Source organism: Electrophorus electricus, chromosome 7 (genome assembly GCF_041902795.1).
Source record: "Electrophorus electricus isolate QZ-2024a chromosome 7, ASM4190279v1, whole genome shotgun sequence".
NCBI classification, from domain to species: domain Eukaryota; kingdom Metazoa; phylum Chordata; class Actinopteri; order Gymnotiformes; family Gymnotidae; genus Electrophorus; species Electrophorus electricus.
The window spans coordinates 28,459,190-28,481,330 of NC_137503.1; the positions used below are offsets into that span (position 1 = coordinate 28,459,190).

Below are 22,141 nucleotides of genomic sequence, written 5' to 3' on the forward strand. Positions count from 1 at the left end.
TTCATGTATGTTGAGTTGGGGACAAGCAACAAAATCAAACAAGGAAAAAACAAATAAAACTGCTTTTAACAAAAAGACTTTTTTTTTATAAATACTCTTTCATTTGAACAATAATCAGCAGGGATTCTTGTTGTCATTGAGGAAAAAAAGAAAAAAACGAGTGCATGACAAAGCGACACAAATGGTCTGATACAAACATTACCCCCCCCCCCCAACGCAGTGACCAAAAATAGCTTCTTCAATCCATTTTCCTACTCTATCAAAATATATATTAGCAATAAGCATTAAACTAGCAACATAGAATGCAAACAAAAATAAATATTAGTATTGGTCAGGAGAGGGGAAACCAAAAAACCAAAACACCTCTTGTTTTTGGTCATTGTGGTTATGATTAAAAAGGAATTTTGAATCGTGCAAAGCCACATCATTGATTTTCATTGCAGAAAAGTGGTCAACTCCTGTGATACGGAGAGATTCCACATCCTTAAAAATGTACACATCCACATAAAATATGTAACTAGTTACTATGGTTACCAACAAGAATTGAAGATTCACCTGCATCTAAGTATGAAAAGAATGAAGAGAGAAGTGCATGTAAAAGATTTGCTATTTGCTCCAGGTTTAGTCAGCACTCCATCATAGTCTGGTGAGTTAACCACTGTTCTGAAAAACCTTGCTGTGAAGGAGTCCCATGAGGAGGCACTCGGCTCTTAGGGTCTCCCTGGAACATGCTGGTAATCTAGTGTTCAAGAAACCTCAAAGACCACATGTAACAATCTCTAGAAATCAACCAATATCATGAAATATGTTTAAAAATATTTTTTTGTTGTTTTTCAAAAATGAAAATGAAAGAAAAAACAAAGCAAAAATAGCAGTCTCAGTATGTGTCCATATACAAACAACCAGTGTTGTGAAGTTTTGTCACCTGGTCTTCTTGGTCCATTATGCATTCAGAGGACAGCATTCTGAAGTTTACACCATTTGTAAACTACCATGCTTTTAATTTAAGATAGACTTGTTGTGCGAGTGTAATTAGGTAATATTTGGCTCATTTCCAATAAACCAAACAAAAGTCAAATTACAGTAAATAGGAAAAGGCCACATGTATAGTGAATATTGTATGATATGAAAATGATTCACAGCAACTGATAATTCAAGTACCTATCTCACTAAGGTATGGTGAAAGAAGCCTTTCTGCAGTGACATCAGCACTTTATAGTTACTAGTTGCCAAAACTGCCCCACATGTATGCATATACACACGGGGGCCTCAATCAAAGAGAGTGCTTTGGTTTTTAACCCCTTGATGCCAACTTGGGTTTCTATAAATACAACAATTTAGTTATTTTACTGAAGACTTTACAACTTAAAAAAATTAAACAAGTCAAACAAACAAACAAAAACATGACAATTAAAACCACAAGTATTGCAATAGCACTTCAAAACACTTTTCAACTAAGATGACTTGTTTACTTGAAATATAGATATCTATATAGTTTGTATACTCAATGTTAAATAACTTCTTTAAATATAATTACAAGTCTCCTAAGTAATAGAAATGTATTGTGCAACATTTTATCTCATTTGAAAGATGGTCTGGTGATTCCTTAATCAAGATATGTACATTTCATTTTCTTCCTCCACTGATGGCTCTCAAGTACTCCATACCTTTGGATTCTAACATAATAAAATGAAACACTGTCCATGTTTAAGCTCATGCCTATTTGGTTATTATTATTTTTTAAATTTATGATCCACATCAAAACAATTTTTAATTAGACAAAACAATATAAGGACTTTGATTTAAATAGATTCCTCAAAAATAGTCCCAAAAATATATTGCATATTCTACCTTTAGAAATAGACTTAATAAAATATCTGTCTTAGGACAAATTGAAAAACAGAGAAACCTTTTTACGAATATGGGATCAAAAGCTTTTCTTTTAAACCACAATACTATTAATATAGTTTGTTTTTTTTTGTATGTTTTTTTGGAGAAGACCTGGCGATCAAGGTATAATTGCAGCAACATCTGTGCCAATGATGCAATGGAATGAAACAGGTCCTGGATATTTTGTACACATTAAACATACACTTACATATATTAGATACACTAATGCTGGAAAAATCATCTAAACTACTTTAAAGAAGAAATTCTGATACCACTGTACAAAAGTTCAATGTTTGAATAATGAATACATGAGCATGGACATAGTTCATGGTAGAGAATTAAACAACAAAATCAACTCCTTATCTTGTGCAGATCACAAGCATGGAAAAAAATGACTTCATATAGCCCGGAGCATTGTTCTGATCCTAACTTATTTTCTGTTCCTAACTAATACAGAAGGTGCAACATTTCCTAGAAGAGAGTTGATCAAGTTTAAGTCTTTCATTCAAAGCTTGGAGGTTGAGATTTAGTATACCAGCTCCAAATAGTTTTAGCAGAAAGGCCCTGATTCAATCAACACAATGCAGAATCCAGGGACCAATGCCCAATGCAGCAAAATGAAAAAAGCAAATCCAGAACAAACAATAGCAACAATCACTCACTCCTCGGCACAGAGGAAGATCATGTGAATCATTTGAATGCATAGAGTTAAATGAGATAAATGAGCTGTCATGTATTGCTGATCCACACAAACAAGTGTTCATATGACTGGTTATTAGTATTAATTCTTCAATAAAGGTAGTTTCCAGGTCATTACCAGCCTTAGATTTGTGCTGCCCAATACCAGGCTAGAGAGTCTTGGGAGTTGTTTTTCCCCTCACTCTCACAGAATCCCATTACTAACCAAAAGTTGTGCCAAGGCAAAAAAACAAACAGAGAATTAGCCAATGAGCAACACAGTTCCTATATTGTTTACACCTGTGAAACCTGCTGCATAGCCAGAAACTATGGCTACCTCATGTTGAGATTTGTTCTTTGAGTGCTGAGAGACATTCTCAAGCTTCTTTGCTGACCAAACCACTGCAGTGTGCAGTGTTGATGGAATCAGAGCCATAGGCCTAAATCTAAAGGAAAATTACTAGCAGAGCCAAAGAGAGCAACAAAAAAAGAGAAGAGTAATACTCAAGGAGTGAATTAGTGCAATTTCACTAGGGTAACTAGAAGCAAGGGAAAACGGGCAGGGGTTTGTTAAAGAAATACTCAAAATATACTCATTATATGTTTTGAGTATCTCAATTCAATATATTATAAAACATATTACAAAATGAAAAGAAGTGAATCACTTTTTTCAATCGAGGGCCCAGGCAAATTTTGGGGGTGTAATTAGTGACAATGGTGATTAACACTGTGCAGCCTTTGGTTTGGTTTATTACAGGAGTGGTAGTCATTGAAGATTGGGTCAAACTAGCTGCCTACAGAGCTACCTGCAAGTAATAAGGCAAAACATGGAGAGGAGAAAAGGGCAAACATCCCCACTGCCATCTGAACTCGAGGTTCAATTCATTGTTCACTAAATTGAATGGTAAAATTTACTGTACTTAGTCGTACACAGAAAACAGCAGAACTGAAAATATCTGCTCCAACAAAAACAACAACATGATTTGTCCACTTCCTCTTGACCCCCTGTCCACATGTATACTCCAGTAAACTAAACCAGAGTTAACGGGTGACTGCAGAACTCCAGTTGAGTGTAGTTGTGTTACACTTTAAGTCGCACTTTGAAGAACAGAAGTTTAGATTACACTCAGAATCTGAAATGGCAGCTTCATTTAACTCCCACCACCAGTGTTGTAGTCCAGTGTACAAGACAAATCACTAGAGATATACCCCCTTCACCTTGAAGGCAAGTCTGAAAGTGAAATAAGTACTACATTTGTCCTACGTTGGGGTAATATCAAATGAATAAAGCGGTCATTTGCACTCTAATAACACTCACCTTAGACACTGCCACTCTGGGGAATGTGGACTCATCTTAAAGATAACCTTGCCCATGTATCTGGACCCCTTTCAGAGCTCCCAGCTTTCTTTTAAATTATACCGGACGTCCCTTCAGCGTCTCGCCACCCTCGTAGCCTCCGTTTTCATTTACAGCAAATTAAAACCTCTCTTTCCATGAATCATGATGGTTAGAACAAAAGAAGCCAGCAGGTTCAGTAGGAGTCCTGGAGGTATGGAGGCTCTCCATCACGTGTGGGTTGCAGCTACGTGTTGGCTGCCAGCCCACACTTTTACTGCAGATTCTTCAGTATGCGGCCGTAACGGAAGTCGTAGACATGGCGACACAGGTAAACCAGCTCAGGATCGACGTCCTCGGGCACAAGTCGGTGAGAGGGGATGGCACTGTTGGAGGGACGGGGCACCACTGGGGCACACTCGGGCACTCCCTCCAGTCGGCGCTTTACCAAGGCACAAAATCTAAAACATACACAAAGCAGACTATCAACCATCCACCCACAGCTCTCTCTGGGCATGTTTCACACTGAGGCAGCAGATTATGGGATTCAGTGAGATAAAGGCATGTCACAGTTCAGAAATTTAGAAGAGCGAAATATCTCACCTACAGTACTGTGCTAGCGGCAAAACATAGCATCGATCCTCTATACATGCCACACTGTTTTCATCTTGATGCCGAGAGGCAAATATTTCATTCTGAAATAGCACAAAATATTATTTAGGACAAACTGGGGTGGGGGGGGTGTTACCACAAGATAAAATATAAAACACAAATAAATTCCACTGTTCCTTCAATGCTATTACAACTACACAGAGAAAGAACTGGATGCAAAGAGCAGTGAAATAGAGGATGCGGTCCGAGGCAAAAGGTGAACTTTGGTGTATTTACAGTATGTCTGGAACATGTGTGATCTGCCTTTACAGTGCAGGATTGGCTCACCTCACAGTGCATGCTGGGATCTCTGCCTCCCTGTGTGTGCTCAGGTCGATAGTACCAAAACAAACTCATCATCAGCTCTCCTGAAAGAGAAGAAAGGTCAGAAGAAGCCACTGCATCAGCATGTCCAGAAGAAGAACATAAAACATCTGCTTGATTGGTAACAATGTTAGGGTTTAGTCAGTAAACACAATAATGCTCTACATACGCTCTAAGATGGCTTGTCAAAAATGTCCTTCAACACCCAAACTGCCTGTAGTTGCCACATATGCTTTGAACATACACTGGACCAACATATACTATTGTTAATGTCTGGACCCAACATTCCATGCATGCACAACATTCCTTACCAGTATCTTACTGGCATAAACAAGCTTCAAGAAACCAAAACATATAATCTCACACATGAACAAATCACCACAGACGAGAAGAAACCTGAAACACAAAATCACACAAATACACACACTACAATACTGCTGTCTGACACTCTGCATGCATGAATAGTAAATATCCAGTAGAGAAATTGCCAACCAGTCACAAACACATGATAACCTTAGAGACAGTGACCCTCATAAAGTATAAATCTACCAGTGCCACAGTCACTGATCCATAGTGCAAAGCTGCCATACAAACAGCCCCAGAGAAAAACTGCAACTGGGATACATGAGGTAAACCCGACGGACGAACAAAAGGGCAGGAGTCATGCAGCATGCCACAAACTAATATAGATTATCTGGTGATTGTGTACACTTTTAATTTATAGGTGTAATCTATAGTGGATTTCATTCCCTAAATCAGCAAGCAAGTAGCATGTCTGTGCCTGAGAGGCAAAACATTTTACCATTACAAATAAAAATTACTATTACTAGTACACTGAGAGAGTGACTGCTGTGGTTCCATTTACTTAAAAGGGAACAGCTAAACTCTCAAATTCAATTACAAAATATTTTATTAATTTCATTAATAAGTTCTCTAGTCACAAAAACAATATGACACCTTAACCACAACTGTCCCTCAGGCCACAACAGGCCACAACTGTCCCTCAGGACTCCCCCCTACTGAGGAGTCAGTCTCATTTCTCATGTCTTCTACAAAATAATGGGATTACTGTCTGTTTCTAAAGCACGTCTCAAGACAAAATGAATATTCTTGTTTACAAACCTAAAGAACTGAATATTTTTGTTTTGCATGAACATGACATTAGAGGAGCTGTGATAACCATATCAGACAATCCTCTCACCTGTCTTAGGGTCGTCCCACAGAGCTGAGATCTTAGCCACATAAGGTAGGGATTTCTTTCTAGGTCCAGAGCGCAGTAGCACGGTATCTCGGACACGGATCACCTCTCCATCTCGCTCGACTCCCTCATAACACTGTCTCAGTGCTGTCTCGTCTTCCCCCTGCAAAAGAACACATCGCCAATAGATAACACATCGCCTGTAAGCAACAGTCCCATATGGCACGCGATGCCCGCCTTCAGGGAAAAGAAACCCACCGCGATGAAGACCTCTCTCTCTGTGGGCTCTCCGAAAGGACGCCAGCCATTTGTGGCGCGGTGGCGATGTACCCTTTTCGGCTGCCTCACACTCACTGGGCTGGATGCAGGTTGCTTCTGAGACAGCCTGCCACGTCCCGTAGCAATGGAGCCACTGGGTGGTTTGGTGCTTTGTGGACATTTCCTGGTTCCTGGAAGCCTGACCTCTGTCTGTCTGTTGTCTGGGAGGGTGGACAGGAGACGCGGCACAGCTGTGGAGGATGGGCTTAACCTGGGCACCGGGCAGGCAGACAGGGGCAAGGCTGGGGCTGCCAGTAGTGAGGAAGCATGATCCCCTTGAGGTGAAGAGTAGCCTTCTGCAGGTTGCAAAATGAAGCGCAACATTTAAGAACACTGACACTTCCTCAGCAATCACTCAAACTGTACAGAAATAGGCCTGGGTGATAATGTATATTTAGATGATTTTCGTGTTTCAGTGGCCCTTTTCTTGTATATGCTACTTAGCCTAAGTGATCTGCTGCATCTCAATGGGAGAGCAACAAAGAATTCAAAGACAGCGAGTATTAATTCTGTGAAAAACAATGTTATGTTACAGGGAAAAAATGCTTTTGATTCAGCAGTAGTTACTGATTTATAAAATTATTTGTAAACAACACAGACTAGTTCAGACAGTGAGCATTACTCACCACTACAACCATTTCAATTCATTGGACATCAGGCATAGTCCTTGTGTTGATTTTTGTTTATGTAAAACATTGAGATCAAAAGAAGCTTCCAGTGTTTGGTTGGTTGTAATCCAAAACATTGACAAACTTATGGTAACAGTATCCGGGCAAGACTGTCCATTTTTTACTCTCTACCGGACAGTAGGTCACATGTACCAGAGAGTAGGTTACATGTACTGGACAGCAGGTCACGTGTAGCAGAGAACAGGTCACATATACCGGAGTATAGATCACATGTACCGGAGTGGAGGTCACGTACCAGAGCATAGGTCACATGTACCGGAGAGTAGGTCACATGTACCACAGAGTAAGTCACATGTACCAGAGTGGAGGTAACATGTACCAGAGAGTAGGTCACATGTACCGGAGCATAGGTCACATATACCAGAGAGCAGGTCACATGTACCAGAGAGTAGGTCACATGTACCGGAACATAGGTCACATGTACCGTAGAGTAGGTCACATGTACCAGAGAGTAGGTCACATGTACCGGAGAACAGGTTACTTATACCGGAGATTAGGTCACATGTACCAGAGAGTAGGTCACATGTACCGGAGAGCAGGTTACTTGTACCAGAGAGTAGGTCACATGTACCGGAGAGTAGGTCACATTTACCAGAGTTGTATATGTATAGTTGTATAGTTGCATTCTTTGCCTCACTGAAAATCCATGTTCTAATCGTGATGATGTTTTTATTTTGTCTATAATTAAACGCAATCTTTTCTGTTGTATAAATGTTTAGCTAACCATAGATTAGAATGCTTGTACAAAGGGTTAAATAAAGTCAAAGCCACTAAAAAGGTCATATGGAAATGATACATGACTGAAAACAAAACAATAATTTTCTTCATATTGTCACTCATTTAAATTATCGCATTATTTTATTGTTTATCGGCCCAAGGCTAGACATAATCCTAAGTATTATTCATAAACATTATACATAAAATAAGTATAAAAGGAATGTTCCAGTGGTAAACCTTTTTCAGCATTCAAGGTAATTTAAAACAATTTTACATAATTAATTTGTGAATGCTGAATCATGTACTTGTACTCAATGTACTTGTCTAAAAATGTAACAATAAATTATGACTTACAGTTAGTTTGGCAACTAGTAGTTTAGCTCTATGTACCTGCATCCCAGTTCTGTTGGTCGGACCTTAGCTGTCTTATTAACAGAATCAGCTTTTGCAAAAGTTGACATTTTAATCTCACAAACATGTTTGACAATGGTGCAAAACCTTTGCCAGTAAAGGTCTGGCTCTGAAGAAAGTCAAATGTGTGATAATATGCAGAAATGCATCCCTCATCATCAAACACATCAATAGTGGATCAGATAATGAATACTGTTGTCTGTTGAATATAATGTCTGTTATAATGTCTAACCCAACAACATCAAATTATTCACCAATTAAGTGTTACTCGGAGCAATATCTATTTTAATAGAAGAAAAGTTAAAGCATAGAGTTGCATCTCTTACCTGTTTTAATTTGATGGCTACAGTTGGAGCAGCCTGTTGCGTAAGAGCACGCCCTGCTGGTGACTGGCTGCATAGCACTGAACGCGTAGCTGCCGACCCTGCAACCCTCGCTGAAGCAAGGCGACCCCACCGAATTGCAGAAGGCAGGGTGTGGGATACCTGAGGCATGGGGCATGGAGGAGGCCAGCAGCTTGGACCTGGGCAGCCTGCTGGGACACAAAGAGCTGTGTGCACAAGGTAGAGGCTGCGAACTCAGGCTAGCTGAAGGCGGCCCTGGATGAGTGATGTGGACATAGTAACTAGAGTAGCAGGGGTCTGCGCACAAGCATGGGTGGGCACTGAGGGTGAGGGCAGGGTGCGTCAGTGAAGACGGGGGAACCAGGCATTCGTGCTTCACTGAGGTCATGGGGTGCTCATCTGTCTCACTATAGGCCTTCTGCCCCAAGAAGAGTGCCAGCCTGTGGCAGTACTCCACGGAGCCCTCTGGAGGGCAGCAATAGTAAGGACTAAGCTCCGCCTCCACCTGCTCCTCTTTCACCACCTTAAGGGGATATCCCATCATACTGCGCGACTGGAACCCCGGTTTGGTTAGGTGGTGGTGGCAGGTGGCCCCTTCCCACTTCAGTCTGGACTCCAGACCTGCCCTGCTCTTACACACCGCACAGCAGCCAAGTGGGGAGGCTGGTTTGAAGCCCTGTGCCTTAGGCTGTCGCACCCTGGCTTTGCAGCGTGGAGCCTGCTTCCCCGTCACGCAGGCGGCCTTTCCATCCGACTTCACCCGCTGCTTGTTCCCCGTGGTGGAGCTGGTGAGCTTCAGTAGGGCAGCAGCATTGAGTCCAGCAAGGCGCCTGGGAGTGGGAGCGTATAGTCTCAACGCATTGTCATCACTCTCCTCCACCTTGCCTTTCTCTGCTTGCTTGGGGCTCTGGCACTCTTCAGTCCTGTGGGCTTGAGTGGCCCTTTTTGAAATAGAGCATATCTTTGCATTGTGGTCCACACTAACAGCAGGCGGTACCTCATGCAGATGTCTCTTAGCAAGTTTACTGCCAAGTGGCGCATCTGTCTTCTCCAGCAGCAGGCTGTTGACCGCCTCAGCATTGAGAGAAGCAAGTCGGCGTTTGCGTGGCTCCTGAGCTAGGGTTTTACTGACAGTTGCTTCTGATTTTGTTTTAGATGGCATTCGCAATGACTCCTTGGCTTTCTCTAGCTTTTTGTTAGGTTTGACATTCCTCTTTTGCGGAATTTTTCTTCGGCCTGTGTTTGGATCGTCCTTATGAAAGTCATTGCCCTGCTCCAAGCTGCCCTCCTGCAGGCGGGTAAGGATGACATGGCAGCCTAAGGGCTCTGCCTCCGGTGAGCAGCTCCTCCTTCGCAGTGGGTAGAGCTTCCTGTTCCGCTCTTCCCTTAGCTTCTTGGACACTGTCGCCTTGCCTTTCTTAGCCACGCCCTTTGCAGTCCTGCTCTTTTTCAGAGAATGCTCCAGCCTGGCTCTACTCTTACATTCATTGAGGATCCATCCTTCCATGTGGTCTCGTCCCTTTTGCTTGCCTCTCTTGGCCACCCCCTTCAGAGCTTTGTGCTCTTTTGAACAACGTTCAGGCCAAGATCTGCCCATGGTTTTACCATGGGTCCAGCCATCTACACGGTCATGACCCTCGCCATGGCAGTAGCTGAGGGAACCCTTTTTCCGAGCTTGGGTCATCACATGCTTTCCAACAGAATCTAAAGAGGACAGAGGCATAAATTTCATTAGCTGGCCTGGAATTGGATTTTCTGTTTAACACTAGAGTCCTTTCCATGGACAGAACACAAGGAACCATGGAGGATTTTCTATCCATGGCATCACTCTGTCTACCTATCAGTGATTATTCGTGTAGTGACCTCTGGTCACATTTGAATATCCTGGGACGGGACAGTCTGATTAGTGTCTGACTACATTCACTATTATCCGTTATTTATTCCAAGATATGAACATTCATTTTGTGGTGTAATTAGTAGTCAATTATTCAGTTCTGTAAAGAACCTTGAGCTTTTGATTTTGTATTAATTACTTTACATCTATACAAGCCTACATTCTAGACAATTTATTTGATAGTTAAAGCACTGCCTTGTTCAGTTTAGGACTTCTCTTACACTAAGGGAACATCATTATCTTTTTAATGAATATGATACACAGGAAATAACTGCTAAGTTGCACTAAATTTACATCTGCTCATCTGGGTGCATATTTGGATTGGTAGCTAGCTGGTGTTCATGGAGTTCATTGACTCAGCAAAACAGCATTTCACACCCATTTTATGCTGGACGTAAAAAGGCAGATAAATAAATAAATCTCATAGACAACACAATGCCTAGCTTTCGGTATGAAAGAGATTCAGTGTCAAATCAGCTCAAAACGATCAAGGCTGCGACTAAACATTTATTCAGAGGACATTATCCTTAAGATGTAACATACAATTAAATGTGTTACAAATTATATGAAAGTATCATGTAACTAGATGGTGTTTGTATGGCTATGAACATAGCACAGAATAACATTATAAACCTGTTTCTTGAGTTTTAAATGATAATGCCCCGAGAGGCCACAAAATCTTCTACCTTTAAATAAATTCTGTTCAACTCATCAACAGAATGCAGTCCTGTGACACACAATTGTATAACCATAAACTTTGAATTCAGCAGTCATACAACAGTCAGTACATGTTTGTCTGAAATTGTATGACTGAACTGGCCTTTAACCGTCAATCATTACACAGTGCATGAAAGCAATATTAATGACACCAAGAACAGGCTAACAATGTACATATGGTGTTAATGGATCCATTGTCTATTTTTATATGGTGTTAATGGATCCATTGTCTGTTTTTACAGTTAACATAAAATTATATTTTGATACATATTTTAGGCCATATTATTCACTCCTAATGACAACTTTTCGTTTTTATTCTTAATCTGAGGTCAGATTAAGATATTTTTCTGTATTCTGTATGTTTTAAAATCTGCCTTCTACCATCCATATAAGCCTACCCTTTCAACTACATTAGTAAATATATGAGTAAATAATTGAGAGAAATAAACCAAGAAAATAACAATCAATCTTCTGAATCCAAAATCTGATAAACTGTTCAAAATATTTTTACATGTCCACATATTTAAACATTTGTCATTCCCCACACAAAAAATGCAATCAAAATGAAGAACATTCACTGTTTGATTACAGAAGGTACAGATGGAAATCTAAGGAAAACAAAGCGATAATTTATGTGTAACTTCTGTTTGCATAGTGTGACTAACAAAGAAAATGTGCACTATAGAGTACTGTACTGTCACCTCTCATTTAAAGCACAAAACAGAAATTGCATTAAAGTTCTGAAATGAATAAACATGTCACTTCATCATAATCAAGTACCAAGTATTCTGTTGTAGAACATGAATAAAGAATAAGTTGCTATTTATTTTCACTTATAAGCCTATAGCTATGAACTAATCTGCAAATGTAAAGTTTAACCTATTTGAAGTCTCCACGCTGAATATGCTATAACAAAAGTAAGTAATCAGTTATAACAGTTAATGACAGAGTTCAGCGGTGGGAATACCTCTTCCCTAGTTACGGAGTAGCCCAACATAAGCAAGATTTTAGATGATAAATGACCAGCTAAACGTTTTTGTTTTGTTTTTTTGTTGTTTTTTTTTACTGCTTTAGGCCGTCACCCTAAGAAACAAGTAACAATTTGTTATAACTAGTCTACGTTGTACTCCCTCTTCACTTCACTTCAAAACTGCTTGGCCTTTCCCCCATTAGTCATCATAAGCCGCAAATATATTTGACCATAACAATAACACGTTTTAGGCTTACCACTTGTTTTGAACAGTACACTAGCCAATGCTTGTGTTTTACATAAGCGAAATATTTCTGTCGTGCCTCGTCTACTTGGTAGTTCGCAAGATGGCCTGGCGATTTATCACAATGCTGCCCCGGGAAATACTGCCACTGCTGCACCTGACATGTGCACTGGGCAGGTTCTTCTTTAATATGATCGCACCCGCAAATGCCAGGATCTTCGGAGAAACAGGAGCCTAGAGAAGTTAGAAGAGCTAAGCAACAAATCGTAGCCTACACAATTCGTTGCAACAGTATTTCCACCGGCATTGCTATAATCTATTCTACCGATTGCATTAAAAGCATCGAACCCCATTCGTTTGCACGGTATACCACTAAGTTTACACAGCAACTGACAAATGAGAGAAGACGATGTTTGCTCTTCTGTGCGCTCTCCTCGACACCTCGGGCTGACATAGTTGACTTGACGTCAGCCTACATCAGAAGGAGAAATAACACCCTACGATGTAGTCGGTGTAGTGTGGCTCATCGGTGAAGGAAAATGACATTTTAGCGATGATCAAGCATTGCAGAACAAACACGCCAAAACGAAGTGGTGATTCTTCAGAGATATTGCGTAAATAGCCTCAAGTAATACCACGATGCAGCTAAATCCGCCCTCTTCACAATGTTTTGCCAAAGAGAAAATGAATTCGTCCTGGAGAGGGTCGCATACAGATACAGCAAAAAATGTGCACCATTTTAAGTTGTGTTTTTAAAAAGCCCAAAATACTCACAATCAGAAACATAATCCAGACAGCCGTCGAAAGAGGTCGATTTTTTTTAAATGGCAAGGTTCTCGTCGCGCTTGGCGTGGGGGGGGGGGGGACGCTGACTGCCCGCTGTCCTCTTCCTGGTTCGGCACTACCGATTTGCACATAACTTCATCTGCACCAATTGCAAACCAGGCATGCGGAGCTTGACATATTTGTCATCCAATGGGGAAAGGGCCAGTTGTTGTTTCCAAGCAATAACTATTTGTAAATAATTCTCAATGTGTAAGTTTAGCCACTCAGTCTTGAGAAGGTTTGCACAAAATAGTAAAACAGCTACTATTTCACTGTCCTAAAGCAAAGTTATAAGCTACTATATAGAAACTGCTTTATTCAAAACGTCTTAATAGTTGGTCTTTTTAGTTTTTAAAAGTTAAATCATTAATAAAAAGAATAGGTCTATGCACTTCTAGGCTATATCTTCTAATAGTTGGGAATTTTATTTTTAAATATTGCGCAACCACATAACGGGCTATGTATAATGTGCTATGTACAGACTGAGAAGCGCGATAAAAAGAAAAATACTCTTAACATTCTTTAACTCCACACGTACTATGCTACTACACTACTATAGCTAAACGACTGACGTAAAATATTTTTTCACCTTTGGGATTCAAAAAGGTCAACAGCGCTTAATATTTATTTCAGTCCTCTCAGTTTCAGGTATGATACCGTGTAATTAGCAATATTTTTGGCATTGTATCAGGGAAAAAAAGGAACTCAGAAGGCTGCAGCACAGGTCGATTGTTTTCATCACAGTACGGCACAGGCTTCACTTTCGCTTTTCCTTGTCAGAGCCTACCACAAACGCTAATTAGCCTACATTCAGTGTGTTTTGTGCAAACCTTCGATTTCCGGAGAAAATGGGTCGTTTGCCAAAGTATTCGTGATGTACCTTCGGTAGGCTTACTGTGTTTTATAATCCTTTCCGCTACTCCGAATTAACTTTTTTTTTTTTTTTTTTTTTCAAAAAGTCTATTATCTTCAGTAGTCTGGTCATCTATTTAGAGACAAGTATACAGTCTACGCTCCTATAAAACGCGACACTTCTTCTTTGTGGACCAACGTGCCCAAGTGGTACCATGCTTGGGAAAGCTTTCCTTTCTTAAATCTATTCATAGTCACACGAAAAACACAAAATACACAAGATAGCATACATGAAATTAATACTGGATTAATACCGAATATTTTATACAAAATATCTATAGACTTCTTTGTGCAATGTTAATTGGCTATCTATGCCTTCTTATTATTGTACTCAAGCTAAAACTCTCAATAAACTGCAGTATATCCAGAATTCAGAGATCAGCTGCTTACACATACCAGTATTCCAGTACTCTACTCATTTACTTCCCATATCTGCCCATATTCATTTCAACTCCTTGTTTCTTTCTCTGAACCTCTTCATCCACACATATACCATCCCACTCTTAGATTTGCTGGCTCAGGTCAATATGCCACAACTGTGAAATTATGGGTCCAAGAGCTTTCAGTGCCTTGTCCCCAAAACTCTGGAATTCCCTACCGCTTCATTGTCAGAACTTTACTACTCTCTTCTTTCAAATCTACACTTCTTTTCATACAGTACCACTCCATGAATGTCAAAGTAAGCAGTCACCCCCTTCTACTGTCACTTAATTCACTCACATAAATACACACACCTGTATGTCTTGTTACTTTATTTTATATGTATGCATAGCTAAGTGTACTTTCTCAATTTTGTTTCATTGACTTGTTTTTCATATTGTAAAACATTCGTTGGTCTGAGAAAGGCACATTATAAACAAAAAATATATTAGTATTATTATTTGTATGATGAACGGTGGGACAAATGTCACAGGTTTGCTTGGAGAAAAAAAAAGTTAACAAAAGTGGAAAACTAGATAATTAAATAGTTTATGAGCATGGGTACAATTTGCATTCATTCAAATGTGAACAGTTAACTAGCTTTAAGTCAAATTTTGCCAGTTGGCAGAATGGGGGAACATTGAGAACATACTGTAATCTTTTAACATAACATGAAAACTTATTCTGATGACCCACAATAGCATAACTACACATATTAAAATTGTGTTCATGTACACCTTGGCAAAAGAAACAAAGGATTTAGAGTGTTGAAAGTGGCATTTACCAATTCTAGCATTTGTATTGGGCAGACATAATAAGAAAATGCTCATTTTTGGCTGATACAAGTACACATTCAACAAATCATGAAAAGGGATGACTAGAGGAGATGTATGCATTGTCTTTTCTTTAAAACCTGCAGAGTATAATCATATACGTTTGGCTCAGTGTATATGCAACGTATATGATTATACTCTGCAGGCTTCCACAGCAGACACAGAACCAAGACAACAAGGCCCAGAGCATTCACCACACCGTGTCACAGCAGGATGGGTTGGTGACATGGTTATTCAGTGCATGGTACTTTGGCAAACCGGTCAATAGCCAGTAGCAGGTCAATACACTGCAGAACTTTGAGTTGGACCAATGCAGTTATAATACTTATCAACAGCCAAATAACCGTTGAAGTTAATAACTAATGTCATAGGTGTCAAATGTTTTTGCTCATTGCAACAAGAGACAAATGTCTTAAGTATTGGCAATATCTGATGCTAAAAAGAGGCGTAATGTTAATTCTGTCATCAGTCTTGTTGGATCAATGTAGCATGGATGTGGAGCTCTGCGACACAATAATTTCACTGTTCTGTCACTTTATCCAGTCATTCTTTGAAAGAATGTATATTTGTCATGATAAAGAGTAGAGAGACTGTAAAATAGCAATGATATAAAGCCTTTTATGAAACACTTAAAATGTTTGATGTATTTGTACTTAGGTAAACAACCATTGTGTACCACTATTCAGAAAAACAGTCCACTGGTTACTATCCCTGATAGTCTATGTAGTCTTTTGCTCATTTATTAATATACACACTCTCTCTCTCTCTCTCTCTCTCTCTCTTTCTCTCACACACACACACACACACACACACACACACACAAACAATGAAATGTTACAGAGAGTCTCCAATGACTCCCAAACTTATTAAATTTCCCATTAGAATGAAAAATTACTTATTTAATTATACATTTATGAAAGCAAGACATCTCTGCATTTTGTTTACATTAAATGTTGATTCATGCAACCTTTTCATGCCATATGTCAACAAACTTCAACAGAAATGCAGCTCCAAATGTCCAAATGAGTCTGCAGAATCAGATGTCGTCTCAGTAGTCAATATGGTGAAATTTTCCTAAATAAACATAACATGGAAGTGAAAGGCTGTATTTTGGTTGAGGGTGAAAAAAGTTTCATCATTTTCACTTGTCTTTTTACGCATTTACAAATTACTTTAAAAAGGTCAATATGTGAATTCATATGACACAGTAAGCAGGCTAAGCGCATGTAGGCATTGACATCAGCACTGTAATGTTGGCTGATGCAAGTGGGATAAACAACCCTCATTATCAGTCATACTCCAGTGCACTGAGGCTTGCTCTCTCTTCTGACTAGTAGGAGTGACTGTAGAAGTGAGGGACTGAGCAGACCCTCCATGTATTAGGTAGGATATTGTTGTCTTTAAGACAAAAAATCAGCAATCCACCAAGGAGATTATACATGCAATAAAAACAAACACAGGATGCTGAAGTAAGCTAATATCTTTATGTAAGACAAATGTAACATATTATTTTGGTTAGTTGGCCAATAGTGTCGGCTGTGCCTAACAAATGCCACTGTTCATTTAATGTCCTAAAAAGAATCCTTGAAGAAACCACAATTTACTTGTTTTTATGACCCCTTAATCTCAAAGCATCAACCAGGCTGTAAATAATGTCCAAGCATGAAGCACTGGTTTTAAATGCAAAATGAGAAAAATTGCTATTTTTAAAAATCATTTTCTTCCTGGTAACACACCAAAAAAGAAAAATTATAAACATTTTCCCCATGTTATCTAATACAGATGATTGTACAGTTGTAAAGGACTCTATGGCAGGATTCTAAGAAATCATTGCTAATTTACTATACAATACTAAAGGTTTTACATCCTTTTTCTATTTTATTTAAAAAAATGTTTTATTAAATGGTGAAAAATACACATTTAGTTTCTTAGGATGAATGGCAGTGTGTTAAAGCTACTATATGCAAATTATTATATATTTTTTTAAGTCTATGACTGTCCTGGACTATCCTGAAACTTCTCTACCAGAAGGTGGGCCATCCTGCCTGTCAATTATTTTGCATGTGCACAACACACATAGAATACTAAAATTACCACTAGGAATGCATATCTTTTGAAAGAGGAGTTTTAGAAAAAGGTGTGGATTGAGGGAATGAGATGGAAAAGAGATTAACCCTAGTCTGGCAAAAGTTACCAAGAACTGTAGAATCAATTATAGCAGTCCTTTAAATGCTCTATAAATTAGTTAAGTTAGCATTAAGATTAGTTTAAACCTTGCCATGTGTTTGGCATCCTAAACAAGTCTTGCTCATTGCTATCAATGTGTGATTTTTACCCATCAAACAGGGAATGTTACAGCAACAGATGAATTATACACAATCCCCTCTGTGATAATACACAATACAAGTGCATACTGACAATAAGTAATATTAAACTTATGCCAGAAACAGACTACATAATTTCAGCCTGATATGAATTTGTTGTAGCCAACAAATATCCAGTGTCAGACGCAAATGAGCATGTAGTGCAACAACTGTCGGGTGACCATATTTTGGTTTTCAAAAAACAGGATGGCAAGAGGGAAGGAGGTGGTTACATTTGTATAACCACTTTTAACAAATGTATTTAGTAGACTTACTTACAGGACAAATAACAATTGTCCTCAGGGACTTTAGATACAAAAATGCCATTTTAAAAAGTCAGATGTGCAATCCACTCTAATACAGATTTCCACACAAACTCTGGCTATTTCACACCTATAATTCTGACAGATTTGTTTTAATTTATGTTTTATTAGACTTACAAGCCTAAAAAGTAATTGAATCTGAGTATAGATGGTGGGGTGTGAGCATAAGGAGACACACACACACACACTGAGAAGCAGTCTGATCAATGTTCGGCATTTTAGAAATCATAGCTGGACATATTTTTAAGTCCCAGAAAGAGCACATATCTGGGAAACAAAGAAAATTATGTTCATCCTACACTGAAGAACAGCAATGTTGTGTCTGGGATGCCCTGACAAGACGTCTAGCATGTCAGATGTTTTTGTATTTTCGTGTCTAGTCCAACAGCTCCTATGTATTCCTTGATGTTGTCCAGTATGGGCTCTCTTGTGCACATGTGTGAACATGGAGAAGAGAAAGAAGGATAGTGCTGTAGTAGCTGTCAGGTGGAACAGTGATACAGAAAAAAGCTACGTTAAGCTGTGTCAACAATCTGAGCCCATACTGTCCTCTTCATGACACCCAGGAATGAGTCCAAAACAGGTTTTCTGTAATTTCTTTTTCTTTTTGGAACACAAGGCTGTAATTATTACACCTAGTTCTTCTGTAGACATGACTGACAATGTTTGGCCCTTCCTCCCCTACAACCTACCAACTCAGAAGGTCACGAACGATTGGTCGGCATCAAATGTGTAGTTTTGCTAATGTGACGTAGCAACAGAGTAGTGCGGCACAGGTTCATTAATAAAAAGGCATTCAAATAACACAGGGTGGCTTAGAAGTGCTCCTCTACTGTAGAATGAGCGAGGCTTTAGTTTCAGTGTAGCCTAATGAGAAGCACTGATGGATGGTACCTGTGGGTTGAACTAACTGAAGGAAAACAAGGATAAATGATGAGTGATGAGGGATAAATAATCAGGAAATGGGTGATTGAGAACAGGGAACTGGTTGTGGAGTGTGAGTGGTAGAACTGTGATTGGTATCTTGGTTGGGTGTCAACTGAAGTGTGAGAGTCTGTCTTCTGACCAAGACTCTGCAAGAATTTATGAAGCCATATTTGCTAAATCTAAATCTGACAGTGATGACAAAAAAAAAAAAATCATGTAGTCTGATCCTAGCATAACACTCTTAAGACTAAATTGCCTAAAAAATATGTATGAAATACACTACACCTAGATATATATAATGTGACATTCAATTAATACATTTCAGTGGCTTTGACAGCCATATATTTAATATGTGGAGAGCCTTAATCTACTTCCACCTCATAACACTAAGATCTCACACTGCCACAGGCCTGTACTTTTGTGTTTTCAGTGGGCCGTGTCACTGACGATTGTTTACTGTATTTCTAGCTGACATTTTTTCATGTTCTTGTACTTATTTTTGCTTTCTTTTTGCATTATTCCTAATTTGATGTTAGTGTTTTAACAACATCACACAGGTTCAATTCCTGGGAAGCACACACACTACAAAAATATATGTACATTGCTCTAGATAATGAGAATTTGCCAAATGCTTAAAATGTTAATTATGAAAATAAATAGGTTTCAGTGATAAAGTACATGGTAATGATTTATAGTTTGTTATTACAGAGCATTTACTGTTATTATGAAACATTAATTTCGTTACCAATATGTATTGTATTACCATGTTATAATTGTCAAAGTTTTGATACTGTCACTCACCTAAACTGGAGAACGGTTGCTTATTAGAATCTGCTCACAGAATAACGCAATAGCTTACCATACAAAAACATTGTGATCCCCTGTTATACTTGCCTGCATAATTTAACTGCTGTGCCCGCTGGAAATGTCAGATAATAGCGCTATTACTCTACAGTCCTCCAAGCAGGACTCGCACAGTATTTGTAAAGCAGATTGTGAGTCAGCACGGAGGTACCCCGTTACTGACCAATGACAACGTCACCAAAGCCTGCCAAGTCTCGTGCATCACGAACAACTAGCTAGCTACACTACTTGCACCTGCGGTAATACATGTCTGAAGCGCGAAGACTACAACACACTGGTACATTCGGCCAGCCACGTGTGGTTGTTGCCTTGATTTCACGATAAGCCCCCTCCGTGAGATCCTGCCTTGATGCCGTGCTGTGTGGATAGGTTATATTTTCTACGTAATGCAAAGCAATGTTGGCATGTGGCATGTTTTAACCACAAAGAGAACACTCACCAACAGTTACAACCATGTGCCACAAATTCTCTCAGAAATGATGAGGCGTGGACTGCAGTTGCTTACTCTTGTACTACTATAACGACACTTTTTATACGCCAGTGTGGTCGTATCGCTCCATGTGTCTTTTAAACACGCGCGCGCGCGCGCACACACACACACACGCACGCCCGCACGCACACACAAGCACGCGCGCGCGCGACACTAATGAGCTAACTAATTACAAGCCATGATCCGTGACCTTCGACCATACATTAGAATAATTTACTCTAAGCACTTGCTGGCGTTAATGAATCCATGCACTAAGTCACTTACTCGCTTTTTTATTCGTATGGGTAAACTTACAACAGTTTTCATATCTTGTTAACCAGCCACCTACCTATTTGTTGTCTGACTGGGGAGCTACACATTTAAGTAACGTTAGCTGCCTGCTACCACGACTAACACAGAGGACTGAAAGGAAACCCATCAACGTGACACTCACCCTTTAGTGAATTCAAATCCGACAAATTCTGAGTAAATGCATGTTGAAAATTGTTTTGATGCAGGATTCTATCAGCACGTTTTTCCACAAAGAAAAAATAAACGTGGGGTAGACTATTTATTGGTGTCTTCCGCGTGGAGCTAGCTACCACCCTGCCCCTTTTCGAGGATGCCTCAAAATAATTCAGCGACTGAGGAAAACAACTCTACACACCGACGTGCTTCCACTGTCTCCGTGGTTATACGCGGCGCCAGAGGATATAAAACATAAGTGTTTTGTCAGTCTATAAGATAGAATGGAGTATTAACTAGCTAGCTAGTAGTTAATTGTAAGATATCTAGACCCATACTGTAGCCTCAAACCGTTACTACATGGGAAGAATATACCTTTGCGCACGTAGCAGTAACTTACCTCAGAGTCGTGGTTTGATAAACTGGCGCAGGGAGTCCCAAGCCTATGTATTGTGCTGTATTGTTGTGCAGTAAGCTACGATTAACTCTTGAGTTGAGTGTACCATTCAGACAGCACTTTTCTTTGAATGTCTTGAGAGCAGGACCCAACCTCTTATTCAACACAGTATTTCTGCCTAACTGCATCATCGCCACTCTTATGTCCGATCACATGTGAAAATATTCCTTAAAGGGACCACATTGAGTTTCACCAAAATGGTTTTAACGTGTCGTATTGGTGGTTTAAATAAGAATAGACGAATAAATTGTCAGGTAGGCATATCCGTTGTTAATTAGAAAGAATGTCCTTAAACTGTTAGGTTCACGGTTGTCTTTGTGTTGCAGTACATCTCTCGCCTTATATGCAAGACTGCTGCATCTCTGCTCATTCAAAAGCAGCGGTCTGTGCAGCCTATACCTATGCCAGTGTGTGATGTTTTTACTTCAGAAAGGAAAGATAAGCCTTCTATTGTTTACAGTGTACTTTTGATTGGTGTCAGATATGCAGCCCTTTATGGATCTAACACAAATTATTCTACTGGCCACAGATCCTAACCCAGAAGATAAACTTTTTGTTTTTTGTTTGACAAAATATAGAATTACTTCAATTTTGTACAGTTTTGATGTTTAGTTGTTTTGTGTGTGTGTGTGTGTGTGTGTGTGTGTGTGTGTGTGTGTGTGTGTGTGTGTGTGTGTGTGTGTGTGTGAGAGAGAGAGAGAGAGAGAGAGAGAGAGAGAGTACAAACACATATGTTGGTTTTGAGATATGATTCATAAAACAATTCATAATCTAAAAATGCATTTATTAATGGTAGCCCCTTTCTGAGAAGCTTGTTGAGGCTAACATACATATAGCCCAGTAGCCACACGCTAACAAGCATTTTGGTGTGTGTTTGCAATGTTATGCTGCTCATTGTTAGG

The 22,141-nt window shown here is 39.5% G+C and overlaps 1 protein-coding gene across 3 annotated transcripts; it reads right to left on the bottom strand.

Moving 5' to 3' along the window:
- Positions 1 to 63: 63 nt before the first annotated feature.
- Positions 64 to 21,338, bottom strand: LOC113569105 (bromo adjacent homology domain-containing 1 protein). 3 transcript variants are annotated; one of them, XR_014124476.1, is made up of 8 exons: positions 13,156 to 13,279; positions 8,539 to 10,260; positions 6,336 to 6,691; positions 6,081 to 6,240; positions 4,844 to 4,923; positions 4,508 to 4,599; positions 3,887 to 4,365; positions 64 to 3,799 (listed from the first exon to the last, which is right to left on the bottom strand). XR_014124476.1 is itself a non-coding variant. In XM_081717232.1 (7 exons), the coding sequence occupies exons 2-7, from the start codon at positions 10,238 to 10,240 to the stop codon at positions 4,179 to 4,181; spliced, it is 2,577 nt and encodes an 858-aa protein (XP_081573358.1). In that variant the 5' UTR covers positions 10,241 to 10,260; positions 21,183 to 21,338; the 3' UTR covers positions 64 to 4,178. The 3 variants fall into 3 exon arrangements, 2 of the variants coding, with proteins under 2 accessions (XP_081573358.1, XP_026853038.3); XM_081717232.1 differs by lacking the exon at positions 13,156 to 13,279 and adding an exon at positions 21,183 to 21,338 and having other exon boundaries at positions 64 to 4,365; XM_026997237.3 differs by having other exon boundaries at positions 64 to 4,365.
- Positions 21,339 to 22,141: the final 803 nt, after the last annotated feature.